The sequence below is a fragment of the Ascaphus truei genome, chromosome 4, assembly GCF_040206685.1.
Source record: "Ascaphus truei isolate aAscTru1 chromosome 4, aAscTru1.hap1, whole genome shotgun sequence".
NCBI classification, from domain to species: domain Eukaryota; kingdom Metazoa; phylum Chordata; class Amphibia; order Anura; family Ascaphidae; genus Ascaphus; species Ascaphus truei.
Window position 1 is genome coordinate 143,699,822 of NC_134486.1, and position 19,333 is coordinate 143,719,154.

At 42.0% G+C, this 19,333-nt stretch overlaps 1 protein-coding gene across 2 annotated transcripts in view; it reads left to right on the forward strand.

The window, feature by feature from the left end:
• The window catches only part of CRIM1 (cysteine rich transmembrane BMP regulator 1), a 700,781-nt gene that overhangs the window by 432,797 nt on the left and 248,651 nt on the right, over positions 1-19,333 (forward strand). For both annotated transcript variants that reach the window (XM_075596630.1, XM_075596631.1), the window contains one exon: positions 1,823-2,020. In XM_075596630.1, coding sequence (XP_075452745.1) covers positions 1,823-2,020 — 198 coding nt within the window. The remainder of the gene's footprint in view (positions 1-1,822; positions 2,021-19,333) is intronic.

Sequence of the window (19,333 nt, forward strand, 5' to 3'; positions counted from 1 at the left end):
TTGTTCGAATATCTTCAAATGTGCTTTGCGAAAAATGGCAAATGTCGCCTTGTTCGTGTGAAAATGTTTCGTTTGGGAAAATGTCACCCATCTCTATCAATGATCTGAAACAGCAATAACTCATGTGATACAAGCATAGCCATATAATTGTATAGCACTGTGTTATCACTGTGTGTGCTCATTTTCATGTCATTTCCCAGAATCCCTAGTTGCAGTGGAAGCACTGTTCAAGCCAATGGGGAAAAGCAGGGTTGCAGACCTGTCTGAGACATGAATGTGCTCACAAGGGATATTTGTATTTGCTGCATAGTTATTTACACATTTTATTTATATTAAGATAGTAAAGATTCATCACATTTTTAAAACTTTTATATTTAATTTCACGCATGGTTCATAAGTTCACCTAGTGCAATTTGGTCATTTGTGTTTTTTTTTTTTTACTGTATGTGTTGTTCGTCTAGTCATTTCGGTAATAACTGTCTTTAGGGGGTTATAATCCACTGAGGTACAGTGTATAAGCATTTAACATTGACTGTTTCGCTGAACATCCTGTCTCTGGCCCCATCAGCATTCAAAAGGCTTGTTAGGCGTATGCAAACTAATTTTGCTTCCAGTCAGCAATCTGTTTCTCTATAACAATCATGGAATTGGATGGGCAGCTAACTTAATTCTAAACACATGATTTTTATAAATAACTTGCTGCATAGTTTGCCTATAAGTGATTAGGCACTGCAGGCTTTTATACGTTAACCAATGTATACAAGTTCTGGCATTCGGGGCTAATCAGGTTCCTTTCTATTTAAAAAAAAAACTGATTAACTTATGAGTGAAATGTGTTTTAATTTTTTAGGGAAACCTATTGAGGAGATAACTGATACCTCTACGGCAGGAGTGGCCAACTCCAGTCCTCAAGGGCCAGCAACAGGTTAGGTTTTCAGGATATCGCTGCTTCAGCACAGGTGGCTCAATCAGTGGCTCAGTTGTTTACTGAGCCACTGATTGAGCCAGTGGTACAGAAGCAGGGGTATCCTGAAAACCTGACCTGTTGGTGGCCCTTGGGGACTGGAGTTGACCATTCCTGCTCAACGGTTTCTATACAATATGCTGTCAGGCGGTCTACGCTTCGTTTGAGAAGATATCAGCTCTGTTTAAATGATCTTTCTGAGCAAGGGGAAGCTGACGTCAGGGCATATTTTATTGGGGTCTTAGAGTAGGCCCCAAGATTAGCCACCTACACGGTAGGATTTCAAAGACTTACAGAGTAACTACTTTGTGTATGAGGTGGTGCTGATGTTTAGAAACACGGACACGCTAGTATCTACTATGTGATCACATTGAAGTCTTCTACAATGCTGTGTGTAAGATGGGGATCCCAACTTTTAAGAAGGGGATTCCATTGCAATTTCTACATTATTTGCTATGAACATGATTGTGATAAAAACAATGGTAACATCTTCCCAGTAAGTGTTCAGTTTGTGTATTACAGAAGGCAGCCCCAAGTAAGAAATGAAAAATTGCAAAAATCCAATAGCACACCAGTCTTTATGTAGAAAAATACAAAATTGTATTGAGGAATCAACGTTTTGGTTCCAAATGAGACCTTCATCAGGACTTAACATATATCAGTGTCAGTGCATATGCAATTCCAGTTAGTGCATCTCCACTCTCAAGAACACCCAAATAGGAGAACACCTAACTAGGAAATGCTCATTTAAGTTTTGATTAATTGCTTTTACTGGTCTCCTAAAAAGCAAATAAAAATACAAGTGAACTGAAATTATTTCCAGTTCTTACGAATTGTGTCCTTGGATTATTTACACAGATCCAGTCTACCCAATGCATGACCCAGCTGGATGTTACGCCAATGGGCAGATTAGAGGCCATGGCGACCGCTGGAGAGAAGATGACTGCACTTTCTGCCAGTGCATCAATGGAGAACCGCACTGCGTTGCCACAGCTTGTGGTCAGAGCTGCTTGAAACCTGTTAAAGTGCCTGGAGAATGCTGCCCCGTGTGTGAAGGTATGAAATTTATGAGACATTCTTGGTGCACCTGCTAACCCTAAAAATCACTAAGGAGACACTAACTTTAAGCAGTATCCCAATAATATACAAACAGTACTGTCTGCAGGACACCTTTCTTTATATGGGATCCTCAATACTAGGAAACCCATACATGCTCATGTTTTGACCGGGGGAAGGCAGTTGAAGTTTGCTGCTACACTTCTGTCTTGACCCATGAAAGGTAAGAAACCATTAGGAGCCTCTCTGGGACATTCAAAGTTAACATCTCAGACTGGCATGTTATAGAAACTACCACATGACAGGAGTAGGGTGTAAGATATGATGAACCAAAAAGTGGGCGGTGGGGGAGAACAAGTGATTGTGCCTTATAAAGAACTTGCGAATGCCGCTACAATATAAGGGATCTATATAATATTTCGTTTATGTGTTGCGTGACAAGCACTCGGTTATTTAATCTCAGCTGAAAATGTAAATCCTCAAGAAAGTCCTCTAATGACCATCATTCATTCCTTTCAGCATCGAGTCCATCTACAATACTGTTAAGAGCCTTGCTGCATCTCCATCTTCACCTAGAGCAGAGCGTCCCAACTCCAGTCCCCAAGGACCGCTAACAGTGCAAGTTTTGAGCCTATCCTCTCATTAGCACAGACGGACCATTAATTTTGACTGAACCATCTGTGCTAAAGCCGGGGTATCTTTAAACCCTGCACTGTTAGTGGTCCTTGAGGACTGGAGTTGGGAACCTCTGACCTAGAGCATTATACTCATGAATATTTCAGTTAAATTGTCCAGTTATTTGAATGTAAAACTCTTTGAGGCAAGCTTACCCTTTATTACTATTTCCATGTATGCCTGTAGCAATTATCCACCCCTGCTTATACAATACTGTATTATAAAGTGCTAAGTACACTGTGCTGCTTAGTAAAAGTTATAACTCCTGTGTTCAAGGGCCACCACTGATCACATTTTAAGGATATCGGTCATTGACTGAGCCACTAATTGAGCCACCTGTGCTAAAGCTAGATATCCTTAAAACCTGACCTGTGGGTGGCCCTTGTAGACTGGAGTTGACCACTTCTGGACTAGTGTATTGCAATCAGTGACAGCATCAAATATATCAAACCTGAGCTGTTATCCCTGAGCGGGAATCCTCTGTTACAAAAAGTGCATCAGACACCAAACTTATGTCATTTAGGAAGCGGCAGACACCTGCTGTATTCCTTCCTATTCAATTAGCACTGTATCAAAATGTTTTTAATTTTGCAAGTACAATGCTATGGAATTACCTTGACATCCATTAACTCAGACTTGACATTACACTCTGTGGGATTTGCCATAGGTTGATTGCCGTTTTCCATAATCAAGTGCAGAGTGACATTTCCAGTTCTGGTAAAGGTGTGCCGATGATTAGCCTAATAATACTATAATCAAGTTGCTAAACATATTAGAATAGGTCAGAGGCCAATGCAAATTTGAACATTACAAAATGTCCCTTCTAGTGCTTGTGTCCACACACATACACCTGCACGAGGAACGTTTTTAGTGCATTCCAATTATTATTCCCATGCCTTTCAAAGGGAGAGATTGACAGCTGTGTGAGCTGAAAGCCTTCTCTTTAACCGTAAGCCATGAATACTTTAACATAGTGTGAAATAACTGACTGACCTTTAACCCTACACTGCTACATTTTCATGCCACGGGCCAACTTTAAAAGACTACTGGTATTACTAAAGGATGGGGGTTATGGTAGATTTCTGCCTCTAATTTAAAACACTAGTCATTCCACTTTTACCAAATATATGAAAAGAGACTCCCTATTTGTTAATTTCATGCCTGAGCAATCCATTGAAAGCTAATTTCTTTTTCTTTCTTTTTTAAAGCATTTATTGGACAATAGATTTTAGAAACAACATATAACTAATAGCTAATGAGAAACGTATAATTCCAATTGACTCATTAAACAAATGTAACTATGCTAAATCAAAGATGTTCCTGTTTTGGTTTCATTGGTTTTCTTGGAAATGAAGCAAGTTTTCTAAGGACCCTGAAGGGGAAGGTCCTTGTCAATCAAGTGGTTGCCTGTGCAAACTCGTTGCATACATTGGGGTTAATGTATACTCCGTAACGACCACTCAGGCTGTTTTTGGTGAAAAATGCCCATTGAAATCATTGAAAAAGCACAAACAGCTGACCTGGACTATATACAATGTACCCCATAGTCACTTTACGCGGGAGGGAGTAGCTAGAGGAAATCAAATCCTTTTCAATGTGGTTATTCATTAAACTGCAATAGTATGGATTGGGGCACCATTGCACAGAAACTGTCATAAATAACCCTCGAAATCTCAGTTTACCTATTTTTACAAACCAGCAAGTTATTTGGAAATACTGATATTTGGAAGTTTGAGATCTTTATACATCGATCACCCTTTAAATACGGTATGTCTCTGCCATTGGCTCACTATGATCGTACAAGGGACTGCATTTTTAGCCTCAGACTAAGCTCTTGATCCAGAGGAATGCAAACAAAAAACCCCATTGTTATATCATCCAATGATATCTCATAAGGGTGAAAATAAATTCCTTCCTGACTCCAAGAACTGGCAATCGGATTAATCCCATGGATCAACATTCTTCCCATATATACTTATTTGGTATATCCCTGTATACCTTTCCTTTCTAAAAAGATGAGACAGTAGGGGAACCCCTGCTACAGCCTTAGTGAGATGATACTGTGAACGGTGCTTAGGGTATAAACTGTAGTGGATATCAGAGAAAAAGGACCCAATGTAGCACTCGGGTTCACATTCTGGGGATTAGTGATTGATTTAAAAACATAATCTTTATTAAATAACATATATAAAATATTGGTCCAACGACGTACTGAAGGTGAGTTGATCCTAAATATAGGAAGCCATATTGGCTCTGGATCAAAATAATAAATATGTACCAGACGGTTTTAATAAACCACTGGTACTGTTGCAACACAGTAATCCTAATGCGAACCTGTGTTGTAGGTGATTGAAACAGGGGTGTCCGGGTAAGTACTGGGATTGCAGGTCACAGTGTCATAATGAATCTGTATTAGATGTGACCCAACTGATAAACATAAAAACAAATATACTATGTGTATCAGTGTTGGTATTGCTGAATCAGCTGCGCTTCTCTATGGTAGTATGCGTGCCCCTATCAGTGACACATGACCTGAGGTAACCCTCTGGATACTATACTCCTGGGGTGTATAGACCTATGTGAACCAGCGTGGCTATAGTCAGGGAATAATGTCCTGACTAAGGTTATGGTAGTGGGTCAGTATCCCAGTGTTGGAGACACTGATAGTAGGGGCAGGTAAATAACTTTAAAAACAGAGTGCTGCGTTATAGTAGAAGCTGAGGTATACCTCACAGATGTACAGCAGCACACTAGCACGTCAGAGCAGCTATGGTGTACTGCAGGAGAGGTAACTCATTACTTTAATACCGGAACAATATCCCTTAAACCACCTTAAAGAGGCTAACAGTGACCGTCGGGGCACTTATAGCCTGTGTAAAACTGCACTTGCAGACTACCGCATTGACTCGCGGTCACAAGGATACATGCGGAGGCAGTCCTAATCTGCGCGTGCATGTGTGTATAGAGAGCCGATGCGCGCGTTTCGCGAGGGGCTTTTTCAAGGCAAAAGGTTAGTATCGTTGAGGATACCCTGCAGGTAGGCAGGTATATATAGGGCCCCCAGTGATGACGTCATAAGTTAACCCCTGGTGTGCCAAGGTATGTTTGGTCCTGAGATAAAGCACAGTGAGTATACCAATGTTTTTAACTACATATCCAGCACACTATTAATAAATAATAAATAAATAAAGGTCTGACTCAAATTTGTGTTGTTCTTGCCTGATTGTCAGAAATTTGCAGAGTGAGGTGATAATACACTTCAGATCTGCTACAGGGATAGTGGAAGTGATGTCAAAATGATCATGTGCATGTATGCATTCTATCTGTACTGTCAGGGTCCAGAAAAGCCCTGTAATATAGAGTGATATCACCGCTCTGAGGTGGTGATAATCTGTGTACAGGATTGGGGAACTGCCTGTTTTTACAATCATGGCTATAAGGGTTAGTATATGTTCATGTGCAGATGGTAATGTCACGGAGCTGTATATACGGTGAGTATAAACGCACAAAATTTCCAATAATGTCGGGATAAAGAAGTAAACCCTGCCTATAGGAATGGGGTGTAGAGAAACACTTAATTTAGGCCTCTGGGTGCCAATGTCCCCAAAGTGTATATCCATTTGGCTTCTATTTGGAGTAGAACTTTGTCCCCCAAAAAAACAGGCAGTTCCCCAATCCTGTACACAGATTATCACCACCTCAGAGCGGTGATATCACTCTATATTACAGGGCTTTTCTGGACCCTGACAATACAGATAGAATGCATACATGCACATGATCATTTTGGACATCACTTCCACTATCCCTGTAGCAGATCTGAAGTGTATTATCACCTCACTCTGCAAGTTTCTGACAATCAGGCAAGAACAACACAAATTTGAGTCAGATCTTTATTTATTTATTATTTATTAATAGTGTGCTGGATATGTAGTTAAAAACATTGGTATACTCACTGTGCTTTATCTCAGGACCAAACATACCTTGGCACACCAGGGGTTAACTTATGACGTCATCACTGGGGGCCCTATATATACCTGCCTACCTGCGGGGTATCCTCAACGATACTAACCTTTTGCCTTGAAAAAGCCCCTCGCGAAACGCGCGCGTCGGCTCTCTATACACACATGCACGCACAGATTAGGACTGCCTCCGCATGTATCCTTATGACCGCGAGTCAATGCGGTAGTCTGCAAGTGCAGTTTTACACAGGCTATAAGTGCCCCGACGGTCACTGTTAGCCTCTTTAAGGTGGTTTAAGGGATATTGTTCCGGTATTAAAGTACTGAGTTACCTCTCCTGCAGTACACCATAGCTGCTCTGACGTGCTAGTGTGCTGCTGTACATCTGTGAGGTATACCTCAGCTTCTACTATAACGCAGCTCTCTGTTTTTAAAGTTATTTACCTGCCCCTACTATCAGTGTCTCCAACACTGGGATACTGACCCACTACCATAACCTTAGTCAGGACATTATTCCCTGACTATAGCCACGCTGGTTCACATAGGTCTATACACCCCAGGAGTATAGTATCCAGAGGGTTACCTCAGGTCATGTGTCACTGATAGGGGCACGCATACTACACTGGCGACACACTTTATGCGAGCTCGGCTAGTCCCACGAATTCGGGTATACTCGGGTGTATTGAGGTTTGTGACTGTTTTCTGCCCGAGTGCATTGCGTTATTTTCCAGGCAGGGATTGAAGCATTTTATTCCCGCTGGCTGCAATACTGCACAGTATATATATATATATATATATATACTGCATTACAATTCATGAATTTATGCCATCTGGTAGACACGCGAAGCATTGCAGCCTATTAAATCCTAATCATTATCATTTAACAGATCAGCCGCCCGTCAGCCAGGCATGAACCATGGCTGGGAAGGCAAACGCAACGGGGCTTGTCTGAGGTGAGGAGCGGCGCATTCCAGGTATCTGCCAGGTACATACTGGGTATTTGCTCGAATAAAGTGTGTCGCAGCAGTACCATAGAGAAGCGCAGCTGATTCAGCAATACCAACACTGATACACATAGTATATTTGTTTTTATGTTTATCAGTTGGGTCACATCTAATACAGATTCATTATGACACTGTGACCTGCAATCCCAGTACTTACCCGGACACCCCTGTTTCAATCACCTACAACACAGGTTCGCATTAGGATTACTGTGTTGCAACAGTACCAGTGGTTTATTAAAACCGTCTGGCACATATTTATTATTTTGATCCAGAGCCAATATGGCTTCCTATATTTAGGATCAACTCACCTTCAGTACGTCGTTGGACCAATATTTTATATATGTTGTTTAATAAAGATTATGTTTTTAAGTCAATCACTAATCCCCAGAATGTGAACCCGAGTGCTACATTGGGTCCTTTTTCTCTGATATCCACTACTTTCTAAAAAGATGTCCAAACTTTTTTTGAACAAATTTATTGTATCTGCTATCACAGTCTCCATGGGTAATGAATTCCACATTTTAACTGCCCTTACTGTAAAGAACCCTTTCCTTTGTTGCTGGTGAAATCTCATTTCCTCCAACTTTAAGGGATGGCCCCGAGTCCTTTGTACTGCCCTTGGGATGAATCGTTAATTTGAAAGCTCCTTGTACTGTCCCCGAATATATTTGTATACAGTTATCATATCCCCTCTAAACGCCTCTTTTCTAATGTAAATAAATCTAACTTAGCTAGCCTCTCCTCATAAGTTAGATTGTCCATCCCCTTTATTAATTTGGTGGCTCTTCTCTGCACTCTCTCTAGATCCAGAATGTCTTTTCTAAGGAGTGGTGCCCAAAATTGTACTCCATATTCAAGGTGTGGTCTAACTAATGCTTTGTAAAGGGGCATAATTATGTTTACTTTCCTAACATTCATTGCCCATTTAATGCAAGATAAGATCTTGTTTGCCTTTGCAGCTACTGCATGACTTTGGGCACTATTGCTAAGCCTGCTGTCTAAAAGCACTCCTAAATCCTTCTCCATCAAGGATTCCCCCAATTGATCCCCATTTAATTTGTAGGTCGCTTGTTTATTCTTGCATCACAAATGCATAATCTTACATTTATCTGTATTAAACCTCATCTGCCATTTACCTGCCCACGTTTCCAGTTTCTCCAAGTCCATCGGGAGAGAAATTACATCCTGCTCTGATTCTATTACCTTACACAATTTAGTATCATCAGCAAAGATTGAGACTTTGTTCTCGATGCCAACCTCAAAGTAATTAATAAATAAGTTAAAAAGCAGGGGTCCCAGTACCGATCCCTGAGTTATTCCACTCACGACTTTAGCCCATCCTGAAAAAGTTCCATTTATGACAACCCCCTGTTGTCTATCTTTCAACCAGTTTTCAATCCAGGTGCATATTACCAATTTGCTTTATTTTGTACACCAACCTCTTGTGTGAAACCGTATCAAAAGCCTTTGCAAAATCTAAGTAGACCACATCAACTGCATTACCCTGGTATAAATTCCTACTTACCTCCTCAAAGAAACAAATAAGGTTAGTTTGGCATGATCTATCCTTCATAAATCCATGCTGACTATTACTAATGATTTTGTTTTCCATTAGGTATTCCTGAATATTATCCCATATTAAACCTTCAAGTAGTTTCCCCACTATTGAGGTCAGGTTTACAGGTCTGTAATTCCCAAGTTGTGATCTAACTCCCTTTTTAAATATAGGCACCACATCTGCTTTACGCCAATCTTGTGGTACTGAGCATGTTGACTACTATTGAACTTGATTCTTTCCTGGTAAACACAGAGGCAAAGAATGTGTTTAATACCTCTGCTTTTTCCTTATCTCCAATAATCTGCCTGCCCATCTCACACTGAAAGGGTCTTATATTTTATTTTCTCATTTTTTTGTTATTAAAGTACAGTACTTGAAGAACTTTTTAGGGTTGATCTTACTTTCTATTGCAATCCTTTTTTCATTATTCATTTTTGCTAATTTGATTGCAATTTGATTGCAATTTTTGTTACATTCCTTATAATTCTGATACGATGTCTCCGTCCCTTCTGATTTAAAGAATCTAAACGCCTGCCTCTTCTTGTCCATTTCCTCCCCTACCTGTTTATTTAGCCACATTGTTTTTGACTTATTTCTTTTATACTTATTACCCAAGGTTATACACTGATAAATGTGCTTTTCTAACAATGTTTTAAAGAGTTCCCTTTTATCTTCTACATTTTCCCCGAAAAACATCATCCCAATGTATTACTTGTAGATTAGCCCCCAGTTTATTAAAATCTGCTTTTTTAAAGTTTAAGGTCTTTGTTGAACCCAAGAAATCTGTTTTTTTGATAATTTATTTCAAATGAGACCATGTTAGGATCACTGTTATCCAAATGTTCCAGGACTTGAATATTTGTTATTTGTGATCTTACTAATTCTTTATAGAAGGGCATCATTATGTTTACTGCCCTTCCATCCATTTCCTGTCTAATGCAAAATAAGATCTTATTTGCCTTTGCAGCTACTGCATGACATGTTTAAAACCAGAGACAGAACAGCCATGCTCAGTAGCACTCCTCTGTGACACTCATATGCTTATATATATGTTGTGGTTATTTTTGGGGTTCAATAGGAGCTTGTTAGGTGTCCAGTATGTTTTACTGCATGACATGTACATGACAGGCACCAAAATCATAGATTTTAAGCTCTATGGGGCAGGGACTGTGTCTGCAAAATGTCTCTGTAAAGTGCTACGTAGTACTAGCAGTGCTATACAAAAACAAACAATTATTTTTTATTACTAATAAACAAGTTCAGAAGCAGGGGTCCCAGTTCCGATCCTAGAGGTACTTCACTCAGCTTTAGACCAACCTGAAAAGGTTCCATTATGACAACTCTGTTGTTTATCCTTCAAGCAGTTTTTAATCCAGGTATAAATATTTTTTAGCCGAGTCCAATTTCCTTTATTTTGTACATTAACCTCTTGTGTGGTACCATATCAAAAGCATTTGTAAATATAAGTAGACCACATCAACTGCATTAACCTGGTCTATTTTCCTATTTACCTCCTCAAAGAAACCAATTTTTATACAACCTGTCCTCCATAAATCCATGCTGACTATTACTAATAAATTTGTTATACTGTATGTAGCCATGTCTGGCTTGGCTACTAATCTGCCCTCCCTGACATGTAAGACCTGGTAACAGTGCGGGCAGTGTCAGGACCAATCCAGGGAAATTCCCCACAGAATCAGCTTCTTTGAGTGGCAGGGGAGGAGGCGGGCCAAGGCCTGTGTTCTGTCCAATCCTGGGCTCAGACCTTGGACCTTCCCAGCCGGTACTTAAGGGGTTGCACACCTAAATTTAGGCAGTGTCTCTCCCCCTGAGAGAGACTGGTAGTCACGCAGAGGTATGCAAGGATCTGGCACCTACTGTCCCCTCCCCTTTGTGGAGTGAGGAGTGATTACTTTACCCTGACTCTATTAGGGAGTCAGGGAAGGGCAAGGACTGCCCTTGGTGCCCTTGGCCAGGGGTGGATGTCCAGTACCATTCTAAGTCTGGAGGCCGAGAGCTGTGAATGCACATCCATTGTACTGTATGTTGTTTCATATGCTGAGAGAAGAATAAAGAGCCATCCTGTTATAAAATATACTTCTGCCTGGGCGTGCAATCTGTCTGGGGGAGTATTGTGAGTTCTACTGCAGCGATTGTCTCCATATCCCTGGAGCCTGCAGCAGATGGAGGCGCTGATCACCATGAGATAAAGACCAGAAGCCTGTCCTGATGTCCCCTCTACCACCAGCAGATGACTCAGCATCCTGTGAACCAGCAGGTTGCCAGCACCATTCACTCTGTAATAAGCAAATCTCCCAGAGGGTGAGGGAAACACTGTTACATATATGTAACCCTCTTTACCCTACCCTCTGGGAAATGGTCTTGCTACCAGTGTATTCTGTGGCTGCTGTGGTCATACCTGTGAGGCAAACTGAAGGCCGGAGATCTCCGTGGTGGTGTGGGGAGTGTCAGGGCAGGTTTGCGGTGAATTCCTCAGTGGTCAGCGCCTCTGAGGATACTGAGGTTTTCGGGATGCACCTCATGGACAAATCTTCTTCCTTTAGTCATTACCATGCTTCAAAGACTACACCAGGTGTATATTTGAATGAGGGTTATTCATCTTCATAGTACATGCACTGAATTGTACATCATTGTACCCTATCCTATCTTGGACTAGGCCTCAGCCACTTCTCTATGCAGAGTATATATATTCTGGCATCTTCCAGTAGCACTCCTTACTCCTTCAAGGTTAGCTCAAGAACTCTCTGGAGCTCTCTTACTATGCTCCTCACTCTTCTCCTTCACTGTGGAGACTGATCCAGAACAGCACTGACTCACACTCACTGCTCTACACTATATAGAAGAGCACCCCGTCCTTCCCTGGGGATTCGCTAGTAAGTCAGCCTATTTCTGCCATAGGCCCCCCTTACTTTAGTGAAAGGCCACTATAACTTTATTGTTCATACCTGCTGAACAATGTAATATCACACACTGAACATTAGAATGAATTCCCTTTAGGAATCATGCCCACACTGCCCACAACCTATGGGGACTTACAGTGGAACTCGAGTCAAGTGCTAGTAGTCCAGAGAGACCTGGCTACATATACATTCGGTATTCCTGAATAGTATCCTGTACTAAACCTTCCCCACAATTGATGTTAGGCTTACAGATCTGTAATTCTCCGGTTGTGATTTAGCTCCCATTTTAAATATAGGCACCACGTCTGCTTTATGCCAATCTTGTGGTACTCCACTTGTACAAATAGAGTCCTTGAATATTAAATGAAATGGTTGGGCTATTACTGAATTTAGCTCCTTAAGAACTCTTAAGAACTCTTGGATGTATGCCATCGGGCCAGGTGCCTTATTTACTTAAATTTTATCAAGCCGCCTATGGACTTCTTCCTCCAGTAAATCAATTGTTTGTTAATATAGAGGTTGTGGCTTCCTCCTGTTGAACTATTTTTGCAATTGATTCTTCCCTGGTAAATACAGAGGCAAATACCTCTGCTTCTTCCTTATCTCCAATAAATTGCCTACCCATTTCACACTGAAAGGGTCTGTAGACGGACATTCACAGAGGTACACAATTGGAGGCTTTTATAAGGTGAAATTATAATAAGGCTTTATTGTGCCTTTTCCTTTTTATCAGGAAATCATCCAAACACAGGGGGGGGGGGGGAACAAAGCTTGATTCACTTGGGAGTATTTCTAGTGGAATCCCATGCAATTCACAACTCCTAGTTAAGCAGGTCTCCCAGCCCCAAACACATAGCATGACATAAGCAGATAAGAAGTCTCTTTAGAATGAAAGTCTTATCTGTTAGCTGCTGTAGAGTAAGCTTCTCTGCTCTCCTGGAACCGCACCCGTGCGTGCACAGCAAATCAGCATCCAGGTTTAGAAGTCTTATTTGGTGTCTTGCAATCAGCTCTGCTGTTTCTTCTTGACAGAGCTCAAGACAGGTCAGCTCCAGAGATCTGTGTTCTCCAAAGTTCAGCCCACAAGTGAGCTAGGGAGTCACTTCCTGTCTCAAAGGCAGGCTTTTTCTACCACCTCTAATCAGGCAGGTGGTGTTAGTTAATTTGCTACCAGCAGTTAACCACCACACTGCTGGATTAGAGGCACATTTGTGAACAGGGATACTTCCCCTGTTTGTGGGAAGCTCGGGCTTACCACGGCCAAAGCCCATCCTTCCACTCTCATTCGAGATCTTTCTGTGACTTGAATGAGAGTGGATGGAGGAAGAGAACCCTCTGTCCCGCTGGGATTGGAGCCCTTTCTCCAGTTTATTTTTGTCTCCTCCCGAAGGTGCTTGAGATCAGCACTCCTCAGTCGCTCGAGGAGGACTTTTTCCACGTAAAGTCTTTTTATCGCGTGCGCGGTCATGAGATTTCTGTTGCGTCGGGCACTCCTCTTTTTGTAGACAAAGTGTATGGCAACAGTTGTAGAGCAGTTAGGACTAGCCCTTAGAGTTTTCTGCTCTTGAAGCAGTTTTTCTGCAGTTTCTCCACACCACGGAGTCGCCAGTTCAGCTTCTTTGGGACTGAGTTGCACCTCCACCTCCTTTTCCAGAGAACGTCCTATTTTTTCAGCTTCCTCAGCTAAGGATTCTTCTGGCTTTGATTCTGCACTCCTACCTCTGTTTGTTGCCTGTTGGGCAGCTGTAGGTTTGGCTAGTGCTTTCTTAGGTGGCTCAAACTTCGTAATTTTGTTTTGAAGTTGCGTGGAGTCCCCAACTCTCAATGTACCCTTGTCCTCACGGGCATTAGTTACTGTGGGATACTGGTGCTTGGGCAGAGCCAATACCTTTTTCCGTATTGGAGGAATCTGTAAGTTACTGGCCTGCAGAGTCTCAACCTGTTTGAGTGCGTCTTGCAAGTCTCTTCTCAGGGAATCTATCTGCGCACTTTGCTTTCTCTGAGTATGTATCAGAGTCTCCTTCCTATTCTGGAGCTCTGTAATTTTTGTCGTCAAGTTTGCCGCTGCGTCTGTTTTCTCCTTGGTGTACTGACTCAAGGGAATGGAACAGTCTCTCTATCTCTCCAGCTCTTGCTCCAGTTTCTGAGCCTTCTCACGCTCCCTCTCATACAGAGTCACCTGGTATCGAAGCTCCGCTTCCAATGATGCTCTGAAGACATGCAGCGTGGCCTTTAGCTCCTCATACTGCTCTGTGGGGACGTACTGGGTATTCAGACGTTCCTGCAGCGCTTGTACCTCTTTAGCAGCCTGCAGTTTTTCTTCCTGTAGCGTTTTCTGCTTCTCCTCAGCATATTGGAGGTGTGTACGCAGACCTTGCAGTTGGTTCTGCAGTCGGTGCTCTGCTTCAAACTTTTCCTTGACCACTTCTGTCAACTGAAAATTTTCTTCTTTCAGTTTTAAGTTTTCTCTTTTTAATCTTGAATTTTCTCTTTTCTCAGTCTCTGTATTCTTCAGGGCTTCTTTGCTGTCCTCCTTCCATTTACGCACATCTGCTTTGAGAATGACACTCTCCTGGCGTGAGACTTCCTTCTCTAGGTTGAGGGTCTGAAGCTCCTTCTGAGAGACTTTGAGATCTGTATCAAGATTACCAATAGTTTCTTTAGCAATGTCCAGCTCCTCATTGAGATTGTGTAGTTCCTTTCTGGAAACTTCCAGGTCTGTGCGGCAGCTGTTGGTCTCATGATGTGAGGCATCAAGTGCTCTGCGGAGTGTCTGAACCTCTTTCTGAGATACGTCCACTTCTATCCGGACACTGTTGACCTCCTGTTGTGAGGCATTCAGCTCTATACGAAGAGTGTGAACCTCTTGCTGGAAAACTGTCATCTGCTTCAGTGCCTCCTCATACTTCCACTTTAGCGTAGCCACCATTTTATCAGATTGGCTCTGCTTTTCATCCATGGCGGAAATAGAAGCCTTTGCAGTATCTAGCTCAGTCTTGTGATCCTCCAATTCGGTCTTGGCCGCAGAGTAAATTGCGAGCACAGTCTTCTGTAGCTTAGCATTATTTTCTCTCTCCCTTTCCAATTCTTCACAGAGCAGATCACAGTCATGCCTGGCATTTTTCAGGGCATCTTCAGGGCTGGATATTCGGTTACCCGCGGGACGAATTCTCCATTTTCTCTAGGCTGCAGGGCAACTCGGTCCCCCTTTTTCTCCACAGGATCTGCGGACGTGTCTGTTCCTTCCACGGTAAGTGAAGAACCGCTTTTCTTTTTCTTTTTAAGCTTCTTTGTTTTGGATAACTCCGTCCCATCCGGAATACTGGGGTCTCCTTCTTTATTTGATACTTTAGCTGCTTCATTATATACGCCAGGCTTTTCTTGCAGTTGCTTTAGCTGACAGAAATATTGGGTGATCTGCTGCTCCCGCTCTGTCTCCTGCTGATCATATTAGTCATCAAAGGGAGTGGTCTTTTCTGTTCGTGCCTAGTTCAGGCACCCCCACCATTCTTGGGGTGTTTTGTGGGTGTGACTCGGTTCACGTTCCCCGTAAGAGAGGTCTTCCTCTTTATTGGACTGGAAGGGCCACTCTTCCGTGGGGTAGGGTTCATTACAGGAGTGCTGCATGTTGTCCTCCATTTTTAGGCTATCAGGTGTAATTTTCTTCCTGACCTCAGGAGGCGCTATTGCAGCTGTTGCCACTGTATTTGCTAGAACCCCCAATGGTGGTAGTCCTACAGGTAGGCATATTTTGCTTGTAGAGGTCGTAGCTCTCACAGGCATCTCTGTAGAATTTCTCTTTCTTGGATACGTTTTACAATATCAGCAATACTGTGCATGCATTTTCTCTCATCAGGTATACAAGTTGTGCAGTTGCTAGGTAAAAAAGTCTATTTGCTTTACACCATTTTCTTGCTAGGTGCAATCTCCCGGCTTCAGCAACAGAATTTGGTTTTCTGCCTGATTTCAGTAATTTTCAGTCTCATCTTTGGGTATTATGGCATTCACACTTCACACTTTGGGTGTCTGTTTTTGCTCCCAAGATATATATAGGCAGACTATTTTACTTGCAGAAAAAAAACATTCTTTGCAGTGGACTATTTCTTTCATTCCCGGCAGGGTGACTCAACATTCAGCAATTGGTTTTGAAAAACCTTTTACACAGTTCAGAAATCACTTTTTCCCCTATAGGGCAATTTTACACTCAGCATTTGTTTGCTAAAAATTCCCCTGCTTCAGCACAGTCTTGTATCAATTTTCACACTTTTCTGCATATACTCCATTCACAGCTGGTAGTCCTATGCGGTGTGGCAACCTTTATTTTCAAAATCAGTACCACTCGTGGGTCACCATCTGTATTCACTGCTTCAGCGAAACTTTTGAAAACAACAAACACCTATCCCTTTTAAGGGCTGACTCACTTCTTGAACCCTGACTATGGCTGAAAGGCAAAACCCCTATTTCAATGACCATATTACACTTTGTGATAGGCAAAATAAGGTTTAGCTACTTCAGCAGTCTCTCTCCTCTAGGGATTGGGGCAAAGAGTCCATCTGTGGTTTTGTAAGTTTCAGTGCAGTGTGGTTTCAGTGGTGTGTATCCCTTTAACTCTGATCTCTGCTGCATGAGGTTTTTTTCTCAGACTGTTTGTAGGCAAAAAGCATAACAAAAAAAAATTCACATAAAAATCTCCGGTCCCATGCAATTCACAACTCCTAGTTAAGCAGGTCTCCCAGCCCCAAACACATAGCATGACATAAGCAGATATAAGAAGTCTCTTTAGAATGAAAGTCTTATCTGTTAGCTGCTGTAGAGTAAGCTTCTCTGCTCTCCTGGAACCGCACCCGTGCGTGCACAGCAAATCAGCATCCAGGTTTAGAAGTCTTATTTGGTGTCTTGCAATCAGCTCTGCTGTTTCTTCTTGACAGAGCTCAAGACATGTCAGCTCCAGAGATCTGTGTTCTCCAAAGTTCAGCCCATAAGTGAGCTAGGGAGTCACTTCCTGTCTCAATGGCAAGCTTTTTCTACCACCTCTAATCAGGCAGGTGGTGTTAGTTAATTTGCTACCAGCAGTTAACCACCACACTGCTGGATTAGAGGCACATTTGTGAACAGGGATAAGTCCCCTGTTACAGGTCCTATATTTTATTTTCTAACCTTTTTGTTATTAAGGTTCTTAAAGAAGTTTTTAGGGTTGATCTTAATTTCTATTGCAAACCTTTTTTCATTATCCATTTTTGCTAATTTGATTGTCCTTTTGCAACTTTTGTTACATTCCTTATAATTCTGATATGCTGCCTCCGTCCCTTCTGACTTTAAGAATCTAAACGCCTGCCTCTTCTTTTCCATTTCTTCCCTACCTGTTTATTTATCCACATTGGTTTGTTTAGACTTGTTTCTTTTATATTTATTACCCAGGGTATACACTGATAAATGTGCTCTTCTAACAATGTTTTAAAGACTTCTCATTTATCTTCCACATTTTCCCTGTAAAAATGTAATTCCAATGTATTCCTTGTAGATTATTCCTCAATTTATTAAAATCTGCCTTTCTAAAAGGTAAACTTTTGAACCCATATAATATGTTTTTTGGATAATTTATTTCAAATGAGACTACACTGGCGACACACTTTATTGAAGTGTGGCCAGTTCCGCAAGCCGGGAGATTTCCCGGCTTGCAAGTGGCATCCCCTCGGCGTGCCGCGCGTCACCGATGCGCGGTCACGCGTCATCGGGTGCCTGCGCCCCCTGCACGCGCGTCCAGGGCTCCCCGAGACATGCGGCAGGGGGTTCCGGGGGACCCGGCGGACCCGGAGAGGAGAGGGGGAAGCCGCGATCGGCGGGCCTCTCCTCCGCTGCTTCGGCGCACGCCCGGCACCCTCCGGCGCGCGCCAGGTAACTGCTGCGGCCGAGAACGGGCAAATGCTCGAATAAACTCGGCCGCAGCAGTATGTTATGATCACTGTTTTCCAAATGTTCCTGGACTTTAATATTTGTTATTACTTCTACATTGTTTAATATTACCAAATATAGTAATGCCCCTTTCCTGGTTGGTTCCTCAGAAACCTCCTGGTTGGGTCAGGTAATTGTCTTTTGGCACCACCAAAAACCTGTTTCCTTTCATTGTAATGCTAATCTCATTGCCCCCGTCTATGCCTGGACAGTTAAAATCACCCATTATGCAAACATGACCTAGTATTGACGTCTTCTCAATTTGCAAAAGTATTTTAGCTTCCTCAATCTCACAGATATTTGGTGGTTTATAGCACATCCCTACAAACATTTTCTTTGTACTTTTGCCTCCACTGCTAATTTCTATTCACAAGGTCATTGCATTTTCATAATTCCCTTCATAAACATCTTTCCTTATAATAGGGTTTAAATCTGGTTTAACATATAAACATACTCCAGATCCTCTTTTATTTGCTCGATCCTTCCGAAAAAGGAAATAACCCCCTACAGTAAATTAACTGCCCAGTCATAAATTTCATCCCACCATGTTTCAGTAATGCCTATGATATCATACTGCTCTCTTGTAGCAATCAATGCAAGCTCCCCCATTTTATCTGTCAGGCTTCTTCCATTAGCAAGCATGCATTTAAGTGTTTTTTCCCAGTATGTGCTCCTGTTCTCTTATCTTCTCCCGCCATTCTTCTCCAATTGGATTTAGTCTTTAGAAGTTTACTAGTATTATCTGTATTTAATATGGGTGTCTGCCCCCCTGTCAAACTCCCACTTCTCTCCATGACCCAAAGCTTTTTCCCCATTCCTATCTATTTTGTCAAGTTCAGTATCTGTTTCTTGTCTAGGTGCATGGCTGTCTTACTAGGTCAGAAGATCTATAGTCAATTAATGTGGAGTTCACAAACATATTAGATGTTTTGGGTGCATACTTCTGAACTATAATGCAATGAAATGTACAGAGACCAGTGATTACCCTCATATAATCAGATTGCCCCTTTGTGATGTTATATTAGGCACTTCTCTGTCACACAGTATCTTGGCAGGAAATTTTTACTCAAGGCGAATGGAAATTTGATTATATAAGGATAATGGCTGGTATCTGTACTTTTCATTGCATCATAGTTCTGAAGGCGGCTCAAAGGAAGGACCTTAAATGTTTAATTTCTTGTAATGAACTTCCACATTAGCTGACTACTGATCTGATAAAGAGGCTTCTTTACCCTGGTAAACCT